The 23,662-nt window shown below is 43.8% G+C and overlaps 2 protein-coding genes across 4 annotated transcripts; one reads left to right on the forward strand and one right to left on the reverse strand.

The window, feature by feature from the left end:
- The first annotated feature begins 6 nt into the window (after nucleotides 1–6).
- On the forward strand, nucleotides 7–10,397 carry LOC102381840 (ras-related protein Rab-39B-like). Of its 3 annotated transcripts, none has more exons than XR_003096214.1 (3): nucleotides 7–2,233; nucleotides 4,499–5,947; nucleotides 9,640–10,397. XR_003096214.1 is itself a non-coding variant. In XM_006033576.3 (2 exons), exons 1-2 carry the CDS (start codon nucleotides 2,151–2,153, stop codon nucleotides 4,923–4,925), a joined length of 510 nt encoding a protein of 169 aa, XP_006033638.1. In that variant the 5' UTR covers nucleotides 7–2,150; the 3' UTR covers nucleotides 4,926–8,082. The 3 variants fall into 3 exon arrangements, 1 of the variants encoding a protein (XP_006033638.1); XR_003096215.1 differs by having other exon boundaries at nucleotides 9,643–10,397; XM_006033576.3 differs by lacking the exon at nucleotides 9,640–10,397 and having other exon boundaries at nucleotides 4,499–8,082.
- Nucleotides 10,398–10,588: 191 nt separating this feature from the next.
- On the reverse strand, nucleotides 10,589–22,896 carry VBP1 (VHL binding protein 1). The gene is made up of 5 exons (XM_025215375.1): nucleotides 22,775–22,896; nucleotides 19,703–19,769; nucleotides 19,130–19,228; nucleotides 13,182–13,320; nucleotides 10,589–11,833 (listed from the first exon to the last, which is right to left on the reverse strand). Exons 1-5 carry the CDS (start codon nucleotides 22,879–22,881, stop codon nucleotides 11,763–11,765), a joined length of 483 nt encoding a protein of 160 aa, XP_025071160.1. The 5' UTR covers nucleotides 22,882–22,896; the 3' UTR covers nucleotides 10,589–11,762.
- Between the last annotated feature and the right edge of the window lie 766 nt (nucleotides 22,897–23,662).

Raw genomic sequence — 23,662 nt, forward strand, 5'->3', positions numbered from 1 at the left:
AGGAGCAGGGGAAAGCTCTGGGAAGGCCCAGGCCGCTCGGCTTCCCCTGCCTGCAACGCGCCCCGGGGGTGACACAGCGTCCACACTGCACCCCAGGGTGGCGTGCTGCGCTCCGGGGTGACACGGCATCCGCATCGTGCTCCAGGCATGACACGGCGTCCGCGCTGCGCCCCAGGGCGACACGGTGTCTGTGCTGCGCCCCAGGGCGACATTGCACTGTCGGTGCTGGGAGTTTATGCACCGAGTGCAGACGAGGTGCAGCGCGGGCGCTTCCGCGCGTAGGCCGCGTCCGTGGCATCGCCTTTTGGCGCGTGGTCTGCTCGCTGTAGCTGGCGGCGCCGCGGAGCACGTTCACCAGGAAGACCTTTGCCCCCTCTCCACGGGTCTCTTTGTAGACGAGGCCGGAGCCGGGCGGTGGAAGGCCAGCTTGGTGTTGCCCTGGATGTTGGCGTAAAGACCTTTGCGGCGGTGCTTGGTGCCTGCTTGCCCCAGCCCCTCGCCCCCTTTGCGGCAGCCAGGCCTGGTCGAACACGCGCAGGTGCCGGGCAACGCGGACCCAGTACATAGCAGTTCTCATATTCTTGTCCATTAGGAAAAAGTATGTGTTTGGTTTGCCCAAAGTGTGTGCGCGCACGTGCGCCTGTGTGCGAGAGAGACGAGGGCACGGCAGCTTTTCCTTTGCCCATCTAGGTTGACGGGAAGGATTTTGCCGAAACGCAGGCATCCCCCTTGTTGGGCTCTCTCTGGCACTAGCAAAAATAGTTCAAGACTGAACTCCCCCGTAGATATGGAAACAGAAATTCACTGAGCTTGTGAAGTCAAGACACATCAATCACAAATGGTGGCTTTGGCACCAAAATGCGGTTTCCACCGAAAAAGGAGGGTGAAAATGCAGCGACCTGCCGTAGAGCAGCAGCGGTCGAGACTCCAGAACGTGGCTACCGAAAGTGCGGCTCCACCAAAAACAGTTGCTTCGTTTTGAAGTCTACAGATTATGAGACAGAAATAGGCCGAGTTTCTGGCTACCTACAAGAATTACGTTCCTACCTGTGGGTAGGCTACTGTGATAAGGTGGCTGACAGCCCCCACACTGAATAATAATCTAAGAGATTAATTAGTAGCAAGCTTGACTTGATGAGAACATAAAAGGTGCACATGTGGTAATATCCACAGGATTCCCTGCAGAACCATATGGCAAATTGCAGTCATGTGGTAATTTGTATTTATCATGTGTCTTTGACCTGTATGTTGCCCATTAATCCTTCTCCCTGGTGGACCCCTTCTATCACTCCAGATCTCTGAGCTGCTTCAGGAGGCTGCCATCTTTGCTTTTAATGATCTGTTTGAGAAATTATTCTCTTTTTTCAGTCAGTAGGTTAAATCCCCTCCCTCCTTTCCCTGGGCTGAGGCAGAGACAGAAACCTTGCAACCTTTCTGGGCTGGAAAGAGAAGCCTTATACCCAGGTTCCAGCCGGTACGGACTCTGGCACTGAACCTTGGCATTTATAGGGACCTGATGGTGAATTGGTGTCCTTTTTCCTCTCCTCTGCCAGGCCCTTTTGTAGTGTATAGGAAGCCTGATTTCTTTCCCTGCCCCCTGCACCTCCTTCCAAAACATTTCTCTCTCAATTTACAACATGTAGCATACTGGGAATAAGTGCAAGTCTACTTATACCTGCTGCTGCTGGCTGACCTCTCCCGGGTGTCACATAAGAGTGTGATCTCTCTTGCCTTCATTGAGAAGGAGGGCTTTTTGCCACAGAAAGGATTTTTATGGCAGAAAGCTGCCCTGTCTTCAAAGTGCTCATTAGGCATTGAAAACAAAAGAGAAGGGCTCACACTGTCTGACAAAAATCCTTTCCCTCCCAGTAGCTCCCATTTTGGTCTCTTGAGATGCCCTTGTTTTACTAATTAAGAGCATGCTCTTGATGAATAATGATGATTATTAGGAGGAGAGTTTTCCAGTCACCCTAGTCCTTGCCACAACTGAGACCTGAATTTCCAATGGAAAAAGCAGCAGAGAAATGAACACTGAAAAGCATGCCTCTCTCTCCCATCTTCAGACCTTCTTGGTATATTATAAAGAATGAGGCATGAGTCCATTTTTCTTTCTGCTCCTTCCCAGGTCACCTTAAAGCTGTGACAGCATTATGAATGGAAAAGGTCGTTTTTACAACACCGTGGTAGCTGTAACAGCTTCTCCTTCAGTGAGCTCAGGGATTTTCAGGCAAAGGCAAGTGAAAGTAGAACCAGTGAAATGCGCTGACCCTGTCTCAGTTGCGGTATATGCAGGTGTGCCGAGATGGGGGCAGGAAGGTATCGTGAGCATTGTGTCTCTCTCGTGGACCCACCTCCTCCATACGCAGGTCCCACGATTTTATCACAGCAGTTTGCTTTTCCCACGTAAGCAAACAATCAACGTCAGGGTAATGCGGAGGGCACATTTGAAAACAGTCTCTCTGCTCTGATGGCTGTGAATGCTGGGACATGCCTGTGCCAGGCCATTTTGCCTGTGCATTTCGAGGTAAATCAGGAGTTGTTCCATTAAATTAATGTTAGGCATGTGCTGAAATGCTGTTGCTGACATGGAGCTCGAAGTGAGATGTTTTGCAGGAAAAGCATCAAGTCATGGAGGCTGTTTGGAAAAGCAACATGGAGCCACTTTTGAGGGGAGAGAGCAATCCTCCCCATCCTGGATGTAGCAGGTTTTTGTGCCTCAAATGTCTCTAATTCTGCCATTTGTTCTCTTCTCACCTCAAGTGGCTGCGAGGGATTCAGCCAGTGTCTAACATTAACAAGAATCAAAGCATCCTCTTAGGTAGTTTGAAGGTGCCTGTATCGTATTGCTGTTGAGTTTGCCCCAGTGACTGAGAGGCTGCAGCGGAAGCTCTGAGCGTGCCGGGAAACAGATCCCTCTGTAGCAGTCGGGGAGGACTAAAAGGCTACCGAATCTGATTACTGCTGCTGAGGGAGCAAAAGGCAAATTGCACAGCTCAGTGCCAGATATGCAGAGCTGCTTACGCTGCTGAGCCAGATGCTTGGGAGGGAAGAGATTATCCACAGCCCAGCCAAGAAATCCCTTTTCCTTCTCTGTCCTCTCCGGTTTTTCTGTGGATTGCCCTCCCCACTCCCACATACTATGGCAATGCTGTTCACTGCCGACAGGTCAGAATTTAGGAACTCTTAAGTACTCATTTGGGAGCAGCTTCTCTGAATATATAAAAATTGCAGGATCCATTAACCTCCTACCAACGTGATCCACATTGGTTAATTGGTTCCTGTTTTGTGACAAAAGAGCAGCAATGCATTCCATCCTCGCATAGGATCCTACCGAGGAGAGAGCGTTTGTGAACAGGAGCTCCTCCCCACATAAAGGTATAATTACTGTTTTATTCACAAGAAAGGGCTATTCAGCAGTTATGACACAGCCTCCTGGTTATTTATCCAAGGTCAGTTGCCATCCAAATGTAAACCTGGTAAGTCCAAATGTTACAATTCAGTTCTGTACGCTTGATTTGTTCTATTAGCTTGACTTCACTTCCTGTGCCTGTCTGCAGAGAGATCTGTCCTTGCTCAAAAAGATCTTGGAAGTCCCAAGCCTACCTACTGCCTATCCCCCTTCCCTCCTCTTTTAGATTTGCTTCACTTAGTTGTTGGAGCAGAGGTAAGTATTGCACTCTCCTTTCAAATGCATCAGTGATGATGCCTGTACTACAATGTATTGCATCAGCTGTAAAATAATTAATATGCACGTCTGCGCATACAATCATGCAGGAATGTACCTACACCTCCTCTGCTTTTCCCTAAGGCTTCTCTGCTCTGGCTTCTAACTCCACAGCAGTCTATTATCAATCCCACTTTTTTGCCTTACTCAACAAAGTATAGCTGTTTGTATTTAGTTCCAAAAACCTGCCTTTCCGGGAAAGATCCTTGCCTCTGTTACAGCACTTTTAAACCGGAAGTGAATTGATTGTGGTCTACGTGTGATGAACATGGGGAAGAAGCTTCTGACAACAGACAGTTCCATAATCTAGCAGGAAAAATTGTAAGATGCAATGATTGGAAGCTGAAACTAGACAAATTCAGACTAGAAATTAGGTGCAAAATTTTAATGGGGGTAATTAACTACTGGAACAACTTAACTAGAGATGTGGTATAGTTTCTTATTATCAGAGGCTTTAAGTTGTGACTGGACACGATTTTTTTAAATGATAGGCTACAGCTTAAACAGAAGTTACAAATGAGGCAAAAATGATTGGGTGAAATTCCTTGGCCTACATAATTCAGGAGATTTTTTTCTGGCCTTCAGATCTCTAAATTTGTCCAACCAAATTTCTGATAACACACTCAGCTGGTCAGAAATTGTACATTAAAGGAAAAAAGAACCTAAAAAACAAGCCCCCCTTCCCCACCCCCAAAAGACCCCATACTGGTCCCCAAATGGTCAGCCTCTCAAATAACCTTTATTTTCTTCTTGTGGGGGTTTCTTCTTTTCCAGATCCATCACCAGAGCCTACTACAGGAACTCAGTAGGTGGCCTCCTCTTATTTGACATTACAAACCGCAGGTCCTTCCAGAACGTCCATGAGTGGCTAGAAGAGACAAAGGTGCATGTCCAGCCCTACCAGATTGTCTTTGTCCTGGTAGGTCACAAATGTGATCTTGACACACAGCGGCAAGTTACCAGGCATGAGGCCGAGAAACTGGCTGCTGCATATGGTATGAGATACATTGAGACCTCAGCTCGGGATGCCATTAATGTGGAGAAGGCCTTCACCGACCTGACTCGAGATATTTATGAGCTTGTTAAAAAGGGGGAGATTTCAATCCAGGAGGGCTGGGAAGGGGTAAAGAGTGGGTTTGTACCAAATGTAGTGCACTCCTCGGAAGAGGTGGTGAAATCAGATAGGAGGTGCTTGTGCTAATCGCGTCTAGTGAGAAAAGCTATGATGAACTCTACTAACCAAACATACTCTACTAAGTGAACTCCGTGTGACAGAAGGGGTGTAATGCTAGCGTGGTGAACATGTTGTTTTGGACACCAGAGAAACAGAACCAGAAAAACAATGTTCCGTTCCAAATAACCTTCCAGAATCGGGGGGGGCTACAAACTTACATGAGAATGAACAAGGATGCATGTTTACACTGTAGGAGACGGGAGGCATAAGAGCAAGCTGGTCTGAACCAGGTGGTACGCACCAGGGAATTTTACATGTCCTGTTTTAAGTAAATCTATAGTTATACACTGCGTGCTGAAGCCACAGTATGAATAGTCTATTAGTATGAGACATGCGTGTAGAAAAAGAGAGTGAGAACGTTGGTGTATGTCAACAGTTATTTCCAGAAAGACGAGAATGCAGCATGGTTACCCCTCATGAACAATGCTTCAGTGGTTAGCTCAAAAGGAAACTGTTTTTCAGATGTGGCATGCACATTTCTGGTGTTTAATGTTCTTGCACCTAAAAACCTGTAGTAAAAACTGACTGGTATTGAAAGAGGAAACTAAGGGTTGTTTTATTGGTAACTAAAACTTAATCACCACCTGTCCCTATGGGGTTATTAGTCTTACCACACCTGGCCAAGACTCTTGACACTAAAATCCAGCATAATGGTTCCAGTTAGGATTGAGGTATGAATTAAAATATTAAATATAATCCAGTTAGATGATTATAGTGGAGATACCTCTGATTCAGCGATTTCCAGTGTAACTAACAGATTAGGAACATAAAGCTTCTCAAGTGTGTCCTGCCATCCTGTATTTCACAGACAGGTCATCACCACCAGGAACCAGCTGTCAGATGGGGAGACACTGCTGTTTCTGTCTGCAGTGCCGGGGTGTGAAAATCCCTCCTACTGCTAAGCCCCTTTAAGCTCCACTTAATAGGAAAATGGAACGAACACATGAACATTCCAGAGCATAAATTAAACGCATCAAACACCCAGAAAGGTGAGTTTTTCTTTAAAGAATAGTGCTAAAACAGAGCAGCCACTGGCAACCTATTCTGGTCCCTAAGTGTCATTTTCCTTATTGGAAGGACCTGGAGGGAGGAGCATAAGAATAAACACCTGAGTTGGTAGAATGGCCAGAGAAGAGGGAAGGCCAAGAGGGAATATTTTCTCCTCTGTTTGAATCCAGTCATATCCATCTCAGGTAGAATCTGATGATTAGGTAGCTGCATTACAAAGGCTCTAACTAGGCATTTATTTTCTGGGAACAGCATCCATCATTTGAACTTTACTTCCTCTAAGTATCAAAGTAAGCTTTTGAAATGCAGCATGATAACCATGCACCCGAATTGTACCTAGGGGGATCAGTTTATTAGCAGAATTTGTAGTGAGATTTATTCAAGTTTGCAAACTTTACAAGCCAAACTGTTAAAGGCCTGGAGGGTTAGGTAAACCATATAGGCGTGTCGAGTGTTTGAATGCAGGCCTCTTAGTAGACAAGTACTTCTAATTGCTTTTCTAAGGTAACATGTTCCATAAGAGTATGCTTTTTTGGTTGTTAACAAGTTGAACCAATCTCTCTTCAGATCTGTTTCTGTATTTTGTACCATTTGGCCAGGACTGGATCATAAAAATAATCACAGCCTAGGTATAAAAGCTGTACATGAAGAAAAGTAATATTTTACTTTTATACTTTCTGGTACCAGTTCTAGTTCATTGCTTTTGTTGCCAATAAATTACCATCTGCTGAGCCAGAGAAAGGGATAGTAAAAAAAAAAATGGGTATCAACAGGAGAATTAAAGCTGCAGCTTTTAACTTTGAAGTCCAATGGTCAACCTCGCTTAGGTCATAAATGTGCTGAATTTGCTGACCTCATGCTATGGGTCCATCAGACTCCTTCCATTGATTTGAATGGATGTTGCACTGGGCCCACAGTCTGCAGAGGGCATTATGAAATCCTCTTCTGGAATGGCATACATTTGGCAGGATTGGGAATCAGGAGAGAGCTAGAATAGTATGAGCCATGTGTCCTCAACTTACACTGACACCAATTGGAGCTGAGGGCTATTGGCAAAGTTGTGCAGAGACCTGCTTGGCACTTCTCCAGACTCTGAACAGAGCCACCAGTTTCTAACTTGGATAGACACAAAGGTCAGGTTGACATACTTCCATTCATCAAATAAAAAAATATGCCAAACCACTGTTTTGACCATTCCAAGTCTGGGCCAGTTCTACAGTTGTGTCCGATATTCTTGTTGAGGAGAATGAGTCTTAAATAATATTTTTTGGACACAGAAGGAAGTAAAACTAGTAGGGTTCAGGTATCACCAGGTTCTTCTAAGCCAGCACAGCAGAGACCTGGCTGATGGGGAAAGCGATGGGGTTTTTCATTGCATTTGCTCTTTTTTACTATAATGAAAAACTGCAGTTCATTTAGTGGGCCTAGGGTTTTTTTTGTTTGTTTATTTGTTTTTCTAAGGCAAAAAATCATAAGGAATTTTATTCAGACCTTAAGAGTAAATGTTGAATTTATCGGAGAAGTATTGTAGTTCTAAAAAAGGTGCAGTATGAAAACATTCTACGCCATCTTAACTTACTTAAAAGGATTAAAACAAAAGAAAAATGGTTATATTAAATAAGAGATCATTATATACATCTTTTTTCTAATTCTACATTTTCTAGGCAGCTTATAAAAACATAAGCAATGTAGAGTCATCTGTACAAAGTTTGGAGTTTCTTTTCTAAGATGAAAAAAACTTATAGGCTATGATAAGCATTCTTTTCTAACAACTGGTTTTAATGCTTTGACTATGGCAAGAGGTATTGGAGAAACTGGAAAGCAAAACTTTCAAAGGATAAAGTTTCAGGACCTCTTTTACTCTAGGGGAAGTCAGTCGAACAAAAACAAACTTTCTGTGGCCCAGATCACAGGTTAAAAACAATCTGCATGTTAGATTGGAATTGCTCAGAACCTCCAGAATAAAAGTATACTGTACACTTTTCCTAGCTTTCTGTTATGCACTGTAATGAAATGTGAAAAAATGCTGTATTTAGCTGTATGTGAATGAAAACATGCTTGTATTTAGCAAAATGGTTAATATGTGATTATGTGAAATTCAAAACTTGTAAAGAAACTCTTTGTGGTTTTTCCTTCCCCCATTCTTCATCAGTAAGCCATCTAGTAACTGTATTCTTACAGCTACCATGACTGAAAACCCAATACAAGGTAGATCAATAATAAACAACACGCAATCTATTTACAACAGAATATACTATGCATTTTCTCTAATGGTGCATGTTTGGAAGATGTCCTTTTAAAGATGCTAGCAGCCTTTGTGAAATCAATTGGCTTCTGGAGAAACTCCCGTGCTGCCCTAGAGATACTATACAAAAAAACCCCAACAACGACTCTTTGGTAAGGTAATTGCAGTGTTCAGAGAAGCATTGTTATAGCAGGTATCCAGAATAACCAAGTATCATGGTACAGATCCTCAGTTGCTGTAAGTTGTTTTAGGTTTCCCACATTCAGTTGCAGTGGAGTTAGTGGTTTATAGCAGCTGAGGAACTATCCCACCATGAAACAATGGAGATTTAAAAGGTGGTGGCAAAGGATCCTGATCAGAGGAAGGCTGAGTGGCCAGAAACAGAGCTCGCGCTCTCTTTTTTTTTCCCTTCAGATAATCTCTTGTTGAATGGTGAAATGCTGAAAGGTTTTTTAAAACAAACTAAGGAAGAGTTACCCCCTTTGCAGGTCTTAACCATAGCATAGCAACCAAATGGTCAGCATACATTTAATGAGGGACAGTTTATAAGCGAGAGCCCAGTCTCTTTTCAGCAAAGCTTTACTGTTTTAGTGTATGTGCCTGGGTGTTACGCTAAGCACATTAGTGCCAAGGATAAAGCGTTGAGCAGTGCTAAGGGGATAGCATTCACTGTGCTTTCCGCTCCCTACTCCAGAGCACTAGCTGATTGTTAATGTCATGCTGCAATATATTTGCTGCCTTGTAAATGCTTAACTTGACATTTTATTGTGTGTACTGAAGAAATGCAGTCATTGCCCTGGAAGCGTCCACCAGGAGAGCTGTTTTACAGTAGGTTTGAGCTGTTTTACAACAGATTCCAGTGTGAGGAACTTGCTTATGGAAGGAGGAAGTGGATTCAGAGGAAAGGAGACCCTAGGAAAGCAGCAGTTGCTCCTCATTGCAAATGGTCTCATGTGGCTCCTTCATACTCTCCTGTCTGCTCTTAGGGCAGTACCATCTGTAGTCAGGCCATCTGCTGCATATACATGGCTGCTTTCTCAAGTAAAATCACTATACACAATCTACTGTGATACAGCATTTAATGCAGCCACAGAAGCAAGCAGCGTGGCCCTGCAGAGGTATAGAAGAGTGAGCCACGGCAGAGCAGAGAGGCAGCAAAGGTGGGGTGGGGGGCAAGAACCTTCAGCAGCATGCAGACAGTCAAAATCCTTGCTATGACACACCAGCTTGGTACAGGTTTCTCCATACAGAAGAATCCCATCACTCCACTTACAAGTAGAACAATGGCCTCACATTTAGTAAAAATACTGCAAACTTATTTTGTGGGTATGACAATCCTTTACAGAAAAATGCATAAAGCTTCACCCCATAATTCCCCATGCTGAATCTATTAGCTTGACAATTATTTTTCCTATTGCCTGCTGACAGCAGCATTGATCCAAACTCTCACTACTGCTACCAGCCCAAGGCTTCCCTGCTTATTGAAATAAACAGCCTGTTGTCACAGCATCCAAATCCATGGCTGCACCCAAGATGCTTTGATGTACGCTGGGATTATATTGAACCTGAGAGAGAGATGGGCTTTGACATCCACCCACTTCCAGTGGTCTCCCATCAGTAAGATCTGCTGTTGCTGCTCAATTCTACACTACGCTCAGATCTTGCAGATCCACTGGCTTTCCACCTGACAAAGCCTGAGCTACAGCTTCCCGGTCACAAACCCAACCTGCAGGATTGGCTGACACCTACCTCCCCTCTCCATCAAGCTGCTGCCAAACTTGTGCTTGTGCCCCTAACTTAGATGTTCCCCACCACCCACCCCATCCTGTCTCAGCAGCTTTCCACCAAATCCAGCTGTCATCTCAGTGGAAATCAACCCTGTTGCTTCAACTGGGTTTCTCAAACTTCTCCAAGGGCATTTATACATATACATTTGTCTGCTCTGCCATGCCGGAGATCCAGCATATCAGAGCAGACTTGATTAATCTAATCTGTGAAGTATGCAAGCTGACGAGCCCAGCACTGCATCACATGCATTTGTATCAACGGCAAAATGTGCTGAGAAAACAGCAGCAGTGTGCTCTCCAACTAAAACAACTTTGATGCGTTTTAGTTCAGAAGCATGCTGCTGCCAGCATTTTTTCAGTGCCAACGTGCATTTTGCCATTCATACAGATGTATATGATGCAGTGCCAAGGGCTTTTAAAAGTGCCTGGTGCTGCAGTGCAAGCATGTGTACAAATGCCCCAAGAGTTTAAGGGAGTCCAACTAGATTGTGCACAAGGTTTGGGACCCAACCATGAAAATATACATAGAAAGAGGTGCCTGCCACAATTGTTTAGTTTCACTGTTTTAATATCATGAAATAAAAGTACAAAAAACTTTACAGGTATATTGTTTATTACATGAAGATATAACAGTTAACATTTGCATTTATTTTGTGGTGAAACCTGTATCATCAGTAACTCCATGTCAAATACTATCCACTAATTTGACCACCACATGTGCATTTTGTTGTAGGATGAAATTGCAGAGGTAAAGGCAACAAATCCTGTGAGGTTTCATTATAACTGAAAAAAATATTCTGCACATTCGCAACAGAAGGTGTGCTCTAGTAGACCATCTATATTTAAATACAGGTTTCACCTTTTGGGAGGCTTTCCAACAGTGTTAAGACATTGGTACTAGACAGCATTTGTCTAAGGGATTGTAAATGGGTTTGTTTCTTGTAGTACAGGCTATTAGCATTCTGGTGTCCAACTGTCTATAGGTTTGCAAAGATAAACAATGCGTGCATGTGTGAAAGGGGCACGGGTGAGGCCACGTGCAGTCTTGACATAGCTTGTGCTGTTTACTGAATGTATTAAGATCACTGTTCTTTTCTGAAGGCAGACCATGAATCGTCTCGTGTAAAGTGCAGGAAGTCCATCAATTGGCAGTTGTTAACCAGTAATAAGTAAAATCAAGTTCATCCACAGTGGATATCTGGGAATGATTGTTGATTGATGCTGCTGAAGAAATAATCAACTAAGAAACACAACTGGGGGTGAATGCAGCAAAATCCTATTTGCCAAAGTGACAGCTGCATGTCTTTCCCCACACAAAGCTGATTTTTAACCTCAGCAAGTATGTATAACACATCAGCAAAGATGGAAAAAAGCAAACCCGTACATTACAAATTACCTGCTCAAATGCCCTGGAGTCAGTTCCATATGTGCACCTTACATTTTTAGACAAACTTTCAGGTAAGAAATTACTTATGGCAAACAGACTGATCTGGTCAAAAATGCTACATTCCTTGTTGGACTGTGTGGCATCTCTGCAAATAATTAATCATTTCCTGAAGCATGCATGAAACCAAATTTTGAGTTTACAAATAAATAAAATGGTGCTTGCCATTATTTTTCATTTTTTATATATTTTATCATCATTTACTGAAGTGATTAAACTCCGTCCCTTAAGGATGAACTTTGGGGGCATTTAAAACAACAATAATAATAATAATTAAAAAAAAAGTATTTGGAAACAGACCACATTTAAAATTGGCCACACTATGCTTTGTTTTTTGAAGGATCATCCTTGTTTCTTCTCTTTACATCCCAATTATAAACTCTAGCCATATCTGAGGGTATAGTTAAGGAACTAGGGAGTTTTTGGGTTTTTTTGCAAACACACACACATGCACCCACTCACTCTATAATTATGTCCTAGCAAATGAATCTCTCGTTACACTGATTCATGAATGACACTATAGAAGCTGATTAACAAAACAGCTGACTGGTAGTACAGAACCTTGATGCTGTAGAAATTCTGACGGTTGACACATGCAGATGCCCATACTCATTACTGACCCTCTGTTCTTCACAAAACCGTCTATTCAGTATCAAAAAATAGGGATGCCCATGTCCTTTCTGCATGTACCTTTGTCTTATCATATTTACTCCCACTGTAGTTTCCAAAAGTGCGGTTTCAGTCACAACTAATCCCCTAGCTGTTATACACATTTCACATAGGAGGTAGTCGTGTTAGTCTGAAGTCAGGCTGACATCTGGGCAGGGTGGCATCTTAAAAGACTAGCTTGCACAAAGACTACATGACTAGTTCATAAACATTAGGAAGATTAGTTCAGGCAGTCATGATGCCCCACTCCCATCAGTAATAGCTCCCCAGTGATACCAAGCACTATTTAATTAATCAGCCAGCCACATTAAGGAGTGTACTCCTCAGAAAGGACAGATATGAAGATGAAGAAACAATGCAAAATGAGTGTCTCACTGTGAAAAGCCTGGAGATGTTCATTTGGGACTGCAACACTACTCTGAACACCAGCAGCAGAATTGGACACTGCTGGTGGATAATCCAAAATAGTACTTGGTCATACTCCAGCATGCCAGTAAATCCAAATGGCCAACAATTCTAAGCTCTTACCTGTGGGGATGCCCACACTGAGCATTCTGAGGTTACCTAGCACAAATGCTGTACTGCTCTGGGTAGGCTGCCTCCTGAACTGAAGGCAGAACAGTTTCAATCGTGGTGTGAGCGAGCCAGCCAGCACTGGCACTTAGTAGCAACAACCAGCCCACCTACAGCACTGCATAAGGAGTTACGCTGTTCCAGATACAGAAGGTAGTGCACATGGGAAGCAGCAACCATGTTTGCAGCACCACTGCCTGCCCCAGTAAGGTTGTAATCTGGATATGGATACTGCCTGTTTTTGAATTGCACATTTAGTACATGAGCAGCCATCACATTATATTGGCAGCTTGTTCACAGGCAAATTATACATTAAGTGACCCCTTCCTCACACCAAACTTGAGACACACGATCCATTTTCGCTGCTTGGGAAAGTGTTTCTACCCCTTTAGAAACTGAAAGCAAATAAAACAGCACTAAATATACTTCCTTTTTTAAAAAGGTGGGAAAAAAATTGTGCAGCAGTCTTAAAAGGTTTTTCCCCTCAGAAAGGATACTGACTTCCGTAGTGGTGAACTGATCTCTAAGAAAATCCAAATCTTCCTCTAGTGAATCAAGATTTCTTGTAGCTGTGGAAAGATTCTTTTCTAATAGAGCCTGGGCTTCATCAATATCATATTCAAGCATCACATTGGCCTGAAAAAGAAGGAGGCATTTAAATTCTGATAACACTTTTACTCCAAGGAGAACTTTATGAATGTATCAGACTGTTTGTAATATATGTAGACAGAAACCAACATGCCTACATCCAGGCTACAGACAGAAACAAGGATGAAGGGATCTACTTGAAGCCTCCATCACCTTCATGAGTGTTATTCAGCCGTGTGTCTGTTGACAGTATTTTTGTCCTAACCAGACACTTCTGTTCAGGCAGACACACATACACAGAGAGTTCAGGGACTTAACTCAGAAGTCTCAAAATAAGTATCTTTGCAGATAAGGGGGTGTCTGAATATAGACTATGCTGGCTTGGTACTACTTCAATATTTAAGGGTCATCTTGTTTTCAAGCTCTGACCCAACCACTGACTGGGACTTTGTATCTAAACACTGGTAAAAGCAGGGAAATTTGGGTTTTAGAACATGCAAGTGCTTCATGAATGTGATTGGAAGCAGTCAGAGATGGCCAACCAATACAGAAAACACTAGCAGGCCCAAATATTAAAATAAATTGTATTACTGTGCCCTCAAGTCAGATGTTCTGGTATCCAGAACCACAGTCCAATAATTCAAATACCTTTAATCAATTACTTATCAATTAATTACGATCTACTAGGGATCACGGAGACCACTCCTCACATGACTGGAATGTAGCTATAGAGGGCTACAACCTCCACAGAAGGGACTGAGTAGGGAAGAAAGGTGGAGGTGTAACTCTCTATGTGAGGGAGCAGTACACCTCCTCGGAGGCTGACATCAGCTCCAAAGAAGAGTGGCTCAAAACCCTCTGGGTCAAACTACAGGCAGGGTGTGGCGAGGGAGACCTAACTGTAGGTATATACTACAGACCACCAAGCCAGGGGGAGAAGCTTGGTCTGGAGTTTGAGAACCGGCAGAGGCCATGCACTCACGGGACATGGTCGTCACAGGTGACTTTAATTACCCAGACATTGCTTGGGAGGAACACTCGGCCAAGTTGGATCGGTCACATTGCTTCCTGACCTGCATCGAAGAGCTCTGACTCTGGAAGCGCAAGGGCCAACCAGAGGTAATGCTCTCCCAGACTTGGCCTTCGCCAAAAGAGACAATCTGGTGAGTGGCTTGAATCTAGAGTGTAGCCTGGGTGTTGACCACAAAATCATCATGTTCACTGTCCGTCACAAGGCAGGCAAATGAACTAGCAGGGTTGAAGTTTTGGACTTCAAAAAAGCAAATTTCAACAGCTCAAGGCATTAGTAGAGGAAGCACTGCAGGACCTGGGACCGAAGGTGAACGGAGTACATGAAGAGTGGTTGTTGCTCGAGGACACGATCCTCGAAGCACAAAAGAAGACCATTCCCTTGCAGATGAAAGGTAGCAGAAGGACTGGGAAACCCTCTTGGCTTTATAGAGATATCATGGTCTTCTTGAACAAGAAGAAAGAAGCATACAGACAATGGAAGCTTGGAACAGTCCTCAAGGAGGATTATACAACAACAGCCTGCACTTGTAGGACAAGATCAGAAAAGCTAAGGTGGCAACTGAATTTAAGTTAGGAATGGGAATCAAGGACAGGGTGTTGGACTCGATCTGCTAAGGTCCCTTCCGACCCAAACAACTATGAATTTATGACAATAAGAAGTCCTTCTTTAGGTATGTTGGGAACAAAAGGAAAACAAACGGACGTGTGGGGCACTCAAGTGTGGGACACTCAAGAAAAAGTTGAACTCCTGGATGACTATTTTGCTTTGGTATTTCACTGGACCAAGGGGAAAATCATGCAAGATAAGGTTCAGAGGGGCCATGGTAGGACTGACCGCCTTCCTATTGTTGACACTGAGCTGGTGCGCGATCAGTTAGACATTTATAAGTCAGCAGGATCAGATGCACTTCACCAGAGTGCTGAAGGAGTTGGCTGAGGTCATCACATGGCCTCTGGTGAAACTCTTACAAAACTCGCGGTGCTCAGGGGAGGTCCCTGATGACTGGAAGAGGGCCAATGTTGTGCCCATCTTCAAGAAAGGGAGGAGAGAGGACCCAGGCCACTTTAGACCAATTAGCCTAACTTCAATCCCAGGGAAAATCCTGGAAAAATCCTGGAAAAAGGAGTCTGTGTGTGATACGTTTGCAGAAGGTAGGATTCTGAACAACAGCCAGCATGGCTTTGTTGCGGGCAGGTCTTGTCTTACCAATGTCATCTTCTACAGCCAGGTATTTCACCACCTGAATGAGAGACCGAAGGTTGGAATTATATACCTAGACTTCCAAAAGGCTTTTGGTCTGGTATCCCATGATGTTCTCTTAGGAAAATTGGAGGATTGTGGGCTTAACTGTTCGATGGTTAGGTGGGTAGGAAACTGGCTGCGGGGTAGGATCCAGAGAGACCTGGACAGGCTGAAGAGTTGGGCGGATCAGAACCAGATGAAGTTCAACAATGAGAAGTGTAAAGTGCTCCATCTAGGGACAAACAATCCCCAACCTAACTTACAGGCTTGGTGGTGCCAATGTGACTAGCACCACAACTGAACAGGACCTAGAGGTAATAACAGACCATAGCATGAACATGAGCCATCAGTACGATGCTGTAGCCAGCAGGGTAAACAATACTCGGGCATGCATCAACCAATGCATCTCATGCAAAACCAAAGAAGTTATTCTTCCACTTTACTCAGTATTGGTGAGACTACAGCCGGAGTACTGCATCCTGTTCTAGGCACTGCACTTCCACAAGGACATGGAAAAGTTTGAGTGTCCAGAGAAGAGCCACCAGAGACTTGCAAGGCAGACCATACGAGAAGAAGCTGAGGGACTTGGGCCTCTTCAGCCTAAAAAAGAAAAGGCTGAGAGGGGACGTGGTAGCAGCTTACCACTACATCAGGGGAGTACATCAAGGGCTTGGCAAACAACTGTTCAACAGGGCACTGTTGGGGAAAACCAGGAGTAATGGCCACAAGCTCCTGGAAGACCGCTTCAGGCTCAACTCTAGGAAAAATTTCTTCACAGTTAGGGTGTCCCGACTGTGGAATAAGCTGCCTCCAGAGGTGGTGCAATCACCTACCCTGGAACTCTTCAAGAGAAGACTGGATGGCCACCTCGCTGGGCTCACCTGACCCCAGTTGTTTTTCCTACCTAGTGCAAGGGGGCTGGACCTGATGATGTTGTGAGGTCCCTTCCAGTCCCTTACAATCTGTGAATCTGATCATAAGGCATCAAGAAAACTTATAGGTCTTCAGATGATACGAATAAATTAAGTATAAGCACTGAAAATAGGACAACATCCTTAGCGGTGTTTAAACTGCTCTGCTCCGTTTACTTCACTGCCAAACCAGAGTTTTTATTGCAAAATGCAGACCATCAATGTAAACTGCAGACTGCTTACGTTCTATTCTGCTGCATGCATAATCAACACAATTGCCGGTTAAATATTCCAGACTCAGAATATACTCTGCGTGGGTTCTGTTCCCTCCTGGAGCAGACCTGGTGGCAGCACAGCCCGCTGGCCATGCAGTAATGTTGGCATTGCTGACTGGCCAGGAAGGGACCATGCAGCAGCATCAGTGCTGCTGCTCCATGCCTAAGAGGGAATCCAGCCTGAATCTGAGCAGAACTGTGCCTGGCAGGGCAGGAGGCTGCTGTGGGTCTGACTCTGGTCCTTACTTGGGCTCAGAGTCAGAGCCACAGTAGCCACCTGCCTCCCATTCCACACTGTACACAAATCTAAGACAAGGGGCTTCCCTCCCCATGCTGACTGGGAGAAGCGGCGGGGGGGTGTTACTGTTAGATTTGGGTAAATACGAATCTATAGGCAAGTCCCTGGGTAACTTCCAATTTATGCTGGATTTTTGCAAAAAGCTGTCACCACTTCTTACTCCCGCTAATGCTTCAGAGGCATAGGTGAGTTAGAACTTGGTTAGTAGCTCAGTTGAAGCAGAAGCCAAAACAGGCTACAAGATCTACCAAATCAAAGACAATGGGGTTGCAAAGACATAAAGAATCTTAAAATTATTAGAGACAATACAGCCAAAGAGATCACTGCTTAAAATCTTCAGATCAAAGGTTCAAGGGATCATGTTTTAAACAGTGTCACATTCTTTTGTACTACTACAGCACCTAGGAGTCCAGAACCCCTCCTGCTAGGGTATATGAAGAAAGAACAAAAACTGTCCCCAAAGACCTCATAAGGACAAAGACAAGAGCTAAATATGGAAGTGTTTGGGAAAGGAACAAGAATCACACATTTCAAATGCACGCCAAGCATCTTCTCCTCCCAGACCATCACTTTGCAAAAAAAGTTACTGTACTGTAGATAGCACTTTCTTAAAAACTCGTTTTGTCTTATAAATTGGGACCGCTGCTAAGCAAGTTGTTTCTCCATGGAATAACAGGCACTAGGTTCTGCAAACATCTGCACACAGAACTCCCACTGTCTTCCACTGGGCACCGGTACATGAAAGAGTAGCTCCACCAGGCAACACGCTATTTTTCCTAAGATTTTTTTTCTTTAATTAGACAAATTCTTCCCTTTCATGTGACCCATGCAGCTCCATTAAAGGCAGTGGCTGCCTTCTCCTCATTCCCCATGTATGTTATCTGTACCAGTGAGGGGCTAGAGATGAACAAGCAATCTTTTATGAACCTACTCGTTATTTAAAGAATGTTTGAGAGCAGTGGCATTCAGCAATTTAGGTTAGATATTAGGAAAAAAACTCTCCCCCTAGGAGGGTAAGAAAGCACTGGAATGGGCTACCCAGAACGGTTGTGGAATCTCCATCCTTGGAGGTTTTTAAGACTTGACTAGACAGACCCTTGGCTGAGATGACATAGCTGGGGATGGTCCTACTTTGGGGTTGGACTAGATGACCTTCTGAGGTCCTTTCCAAACCTAATTTTCTATGATTCAACCCTTTTAGCCTCCAGGCTCCTCTCAATAACTTTTCTGAATTCAACATCAACCTAGTTGAGAATTACTGAGCTACAATCTAAATTCAGAACAGCTCTGGAAGGGGGACCTTGAAAACTGAGAACTACTGATCCAGCTGGTGCCAGGTGAGGGCAGTCAAAGCAGGACTTCACCCTGCCAATCCCAAAATTTGCCATCTCCTTCTTCCCTGGTTTGACACTGATAGGGTAAAGCGTGGCCCCCACCACTGGGGCTGCCCCTCCAGGATCTTGCACAGAGTGACTGCAGCCCGCAGCCCCTGCTGATGGTTACAAGAAATAATGGCCATAAGCTAGCAGAGAGCAGATTTAGACTGGACATCAGGAAGAACTTCTTCACAGTTACAGTGGCCAAAGTCTGGAATGGGCTCCCAAGGGAGGTGGTGCTTTCCCCTACCCTGGGGGTCTTCAAGAGGAGGTTGGATGGGCATCTGGCTGGGGTCATCTAAACCCAGTACTCTTTCCTGCCTATGCAGGGGGTCGGACTTGATGATCTATTGAGGTCCCTTCCAACCCTAACATCTATGAATCTATGGCTCTGAGAATTAAGGAGAACGAGCCTGGCTGAAAAGCACAAGTATGCAGCCCCCGTGTCTGCCTGCCTACAGCACAGCATGCTGCTCAGAGTCCACAGGTGGCTGAAACAAGGGCTAAGGGGTGCCAATAGCAGCCCCCCAGAGGAGCAGACACAGATGCCCTCTGTCCATAGGATGCTGGGGTAGACACAGGGCAACAGGGAGCGCTTACCTCCATGCAAAGAGGCCAGGCGCTGTGGCACTCTTAGAAAGTATCTTATAGCACCCCAGGGTACAAAGGGAACCCTCTGATCAGGACAAAAATCACTTTAGAGAAATTCTGCATTTACTTACCCCCAGCCACAAACACACTTTATCTGTAGGCGGAACTGAAGCTTTGCAATAGAGGTTATCTGCCAATAAAAACCTGGTCTCCATCGGGTTTGTGGACTCCTGAAGAGGGATCACAGAAATGTGTTGCATTTTCATTGCAATTGGTTAAGATAGCAATATAAAATCTATAGTAGGGAGTGCACTATTCTTATTTTTTTTGATGGTCACAGTATAATATTAAAGCTATAATGAACTATTGTGAAGTTTTACCTCAAAATAGATGTTTCAAGGGTCACTTCACATTTTAAGAAGGTTTACTCATATGCAAAATGGCTATAGCTATAAAGACTAGCTTTAGCCCATGAATTCCAAGCTTAGCTACAAGTTATATGCTATTGAAAGTAAAGTTAAATGCATACGTATATATATTTTTACTAGCTTTCACAAAGTACTACATATGCCTTAAGAATAATTATGTTACTTTACAGAAGCAAATTAATCATGCTCCCCAAAACATTGCAGCATGCTCTGTTTGGGTAGAAAAGCAATCAGGCTTTAGTCATTCACACCCATTAGACATTCGAAACAATTTACCTTTTTCTTCTGCATGTGTTTTAAAATTTCTAACGTCTGTTTGATTTCAGGAATCTGACTTTTTAGCCTGTGAATTAACAAAAACAGTCATATTTACTATTTCCTACACACACACCCCACACAGAGTTTTCCAAACAAGTAATAATTTTACTATAGGATCTAACCTCCATCTGAGAAGCTCAAATTCTAAGAGCCTTCTTAGACTTACAAAAAAGAAAATGTTATGCAAGTTGTGACAAGTTACCTAAAGATATTTTGTCTACGTTTTACTTCCTTCCGGTCCCAGAGCTCATTATTGAGTCCATGAAAAATGGGCCCAAAACACACAGGCTTCAAAGTGCTGTACACCAAACATTTATCATTAATATCTGGTTTAACAAATAGAAGGCCATCTGCCTGCTCTCCTGGCTGGAAGAAGAACGCCCAAATTACTCGGCAGATATACAGATTTCTTTTCCCTTAAACAAAATTAGATTTTAAAGCATTAAGTCAATAAAGTGAGCTCTTAGCATGTCCAGACAGATGATTCAGACCTACAGAACTCTTCTAGTCATTCTAACAAGAAGCATAATTAACATTAGACATTTTACACAAGCAATCCACTTCTGAATAGACAAACGATTCAACAAACGCACTTGACTTTGGTGGCTGGGGGTCACAGAAAGTTAGGGTTGGAAGGGACTGCAGGAGGTCATTTAGTTCAACCCCCTGCTCAAAGCAGGACCAGCCACAACTAGATCATTCCAGCTAGGGCTGTGGAGCCAGGCCTTATAACCCCTCCAAGGGTGGAGATTCCACCACCTCTCTAGGTCACCTGTTCCAGTGCTGCACACCCTCCTAGAGAGAAAGTTTTTCCTAATATCTAATCTAAATCTCCCTTGCTGCAACTTAAGACCATTGCTCCTTGTTCTGCCATCACTGAGAAGTCTTGCTCCATCCTGTTTTAAATACCTAAAGGGAGATTCCAAAGCTGATATCAAATCTTCCCCAGAGCCTTCTCTTCTTCATGGCAGGTCTCAACTCTAACCAATGCAAAGAATTGTCAAGCACAATCATCTGACGTTGTATTAGAGCTGACCGGAAGTTTTCTGAAGGAATAGTTTTTTCCCTAAATGTGCCAATTCATTGGAACCAAACTGTTACAGGGACACACGGCAGCTTCAAATCAATGAGATGTCTGGTAAGTTGTTTTCTAGCTCAGGGGTTTCCAACCTTTTCCTTCCAGAGGTCCCCTACAGTATGCTATAAAAACCCCATGGCCCACCTGTGCCACAACAAGTTTTTTCTGCATATACAGTAGATTAAAAGCTGTATTAAATTGATAGTTACAGTTAAACACATGCATGTAGTGCATAATACAAAAAGAAAAAGGTGCAAAAAATATAGGGACAAAAAATGACAATTGGCATAAAATAAGTTACAATTATTATAACTGACATTAAATAAATCATCATTTATAACAGGCTTCTAACACGCTATATCACACCCAATAACACATGCAGACACGTGTTTCACACACGTGCACAGGTTTTATGCCCCCCCAATCACCCTGGTCACAAACGTGCATGCACAATCATCCCTAGCAACGCACAGATTGCACACACACCACATGCATGCAGTCACACCGACACAGACACACACATGCACACCTGCTGACACACGCAGAGGTTTCAGTGATGCAGATCTGAGAGAGGTGGCTTGCCTTCCAACCACTGTTGTTTTCCAGGCAAGAGGCCAGTCCCAGGCACGTGCGCGTGCTCACACACACACACCTGCCACTGACTGCAGGGAGAACTGCCCAAAGGGCCCAGAACATAGGTCACTTCCTTGCCATGGCTGAAGTGGGTGGGAGCAGCCTGCAGGGTGGAGAGTCCCCGAGATATAGCAGTCCCCTCCACTGACGCTGAGCCCAGCCCAGAGAGGGGGGATCCACCCATCCCACAAAGGGCAGCAGCTCATCACCTCCACCAGGAAAGCACCATTCCTTCCACCCTACCTGCCTGTGGGCCCCAGAGCACTGCAGCAGGGGGGAGGGCACCGGCCCCTTCCTTGCCAGCTCCCCTGCGCCACCGAGGCCACTGGGTATGCTCTCTAGTTTATTTTGGCAGACACCCCGAATCCTGCTCATGGACCTCCAGGGGGCCACAGGCCCCCAGTTGAGAACTGCTGATCTAGCTCACCCATCTGAACCTCCCCAGCAGCCACCAAGCAACACTGGAGCACCCCCAAGCTCACTCTCTCTTTGGCAACACACCAGTCAGGCTAGTTCTCAGGCAGTCACAGTTTTATTTGGTTTAAAAAAGAAACACTTCACCTTTTCCTAAAAAAATAATATTTCACTTTTCCCTAACCCTGGGAATTTGCATTTTGCTTGTCCTAATTTGGGACTGAAGAAAAAAAAAAAAAAAAAAAGAAAAAAAGTTTCCAAAGACACAGCATCACTCAGATTTGGAAATCCATTTCCTGACTACCTCTAGTGTAAATGTAACAGGATTCGATTCCAGTTTTGTTGAAAGAGCCCAAATAGCTTTTAAAAACTACTACTAGGTAGCTGGTAAAACTTCTCTGAAAGATGCCAAGTGCTTACTTTGGGTCGAGTTCCTCTTTTGGATATGACTGCTCCCATTTATTCAGATTATGAGAGGAAGTTAGGAAAAAAAATTATCAAGAGAATATTAGGCAAGCACTGGAAGATTTCTGATCGAGATCAGATGTGTTTCTAAGAGATATAATCTTACTAAACCAGAAGTTCTGAGTTGACGTAGAAATGATCTGGTTATGTCAGACATCAAGTCTGCGTTATGCCAGAAGTCAAGCTAACTTTTAATAGTCTCTTCTGGCCTTCAAATTTACAAATTTATAACCTGGGACTTATTAATGTTGTTATTCAGTCTTTGAGAAAAAAAGGGGAAGAGAAAAGCTGCACCTTTCCAAGCATGCTTCATGATTGGCTTTGCTAATGCTTCTTATCGTTCCTTAGAACATTAAAAAAACCCCCAAAAGACCAAGCTCATTATGTTCAGAAATATAAATACTTAACAGTTTCCAAACCCAGAAAAAGTTGTTACTCACCTCCTTTTCTTTTGAGCAAGATTAAGTTCCATAAATTTATATTTCTGGTACTGTTCATCCAGCTTCTTAAGAACTATATCTGCCGTCTCATTTCCAGGCTGTTTCATAAAAGAATCTACATCTTCCTTTACAAAAGAAATAAATAAATCAAGTGTTATACAGGCTGCAAGTACCATTACTACTAATAATGAAATACTGTATAGTAGATTTCAGACCAAGGACAATTTAGGTAGATGAAACAACTGGACTAAAGTGCAATGGTTTTGAACCTTCAATAGCTGTTTACCCATCATATTTTGCAGACTACCCACCTTTTCATACACAGAGTCTAGATCAGGGGTGGGCTAAATGCTGCCCACCAGGCCATTCTATCCGGCCCACAGGGCCCCCCCAAAATTTAGAAAATTAATATTCATTTGCCCTGAGCTGCCTATCATGTGGCCTTTGATGGCGTGCCAAAACTCAGTAAGTGGCCCTCTGCCCAAAATAATTGCCCGCCCCTGGTCTAGATCATGTACCACAGGCACAGAGTATAGTTCACAACTATATTTGTTGGCTCGTTGGTATTTGTTGTTTTTGTCACGGGCAATATGAAACTGCGAGAGCCACTTCCCCACACAAGCGGGAGAACCTTGATACCTCATTTAATAAGAGATACTCCAATAAGAGGAAAAAGTGAGATGGCAAGAAGTGTTTCAAGTGACATTATTCAGGATAGGAAAAGCTAAAGAAGGGTGGGGAACAGGAGCCCACTCTGACTCTAAATACAGTAAAACACGGGGAAGAACTTAACTATTTACATAAGGTTTTGGTTTCTAAACAAACTACAATTACTCAGTAAAAGATCCAGGGTCATCTCAGACAGCTCAGCGACAAATTCTATTCCCT

Source organism: Alligator sinensis, unplaced genomic scaffold (assembly GCF_000455745.1).
Source record: "Alligator sinensis unplaced genomic scaffold, ASM45574v1 scaffold646_1, whole genome shotgun sequence".
Lineage (NCBI taxonomy): Eukaryota > Metazoa > Chordata > Crocodylia > Alligatoridae > Alligator > Alligator sinensis.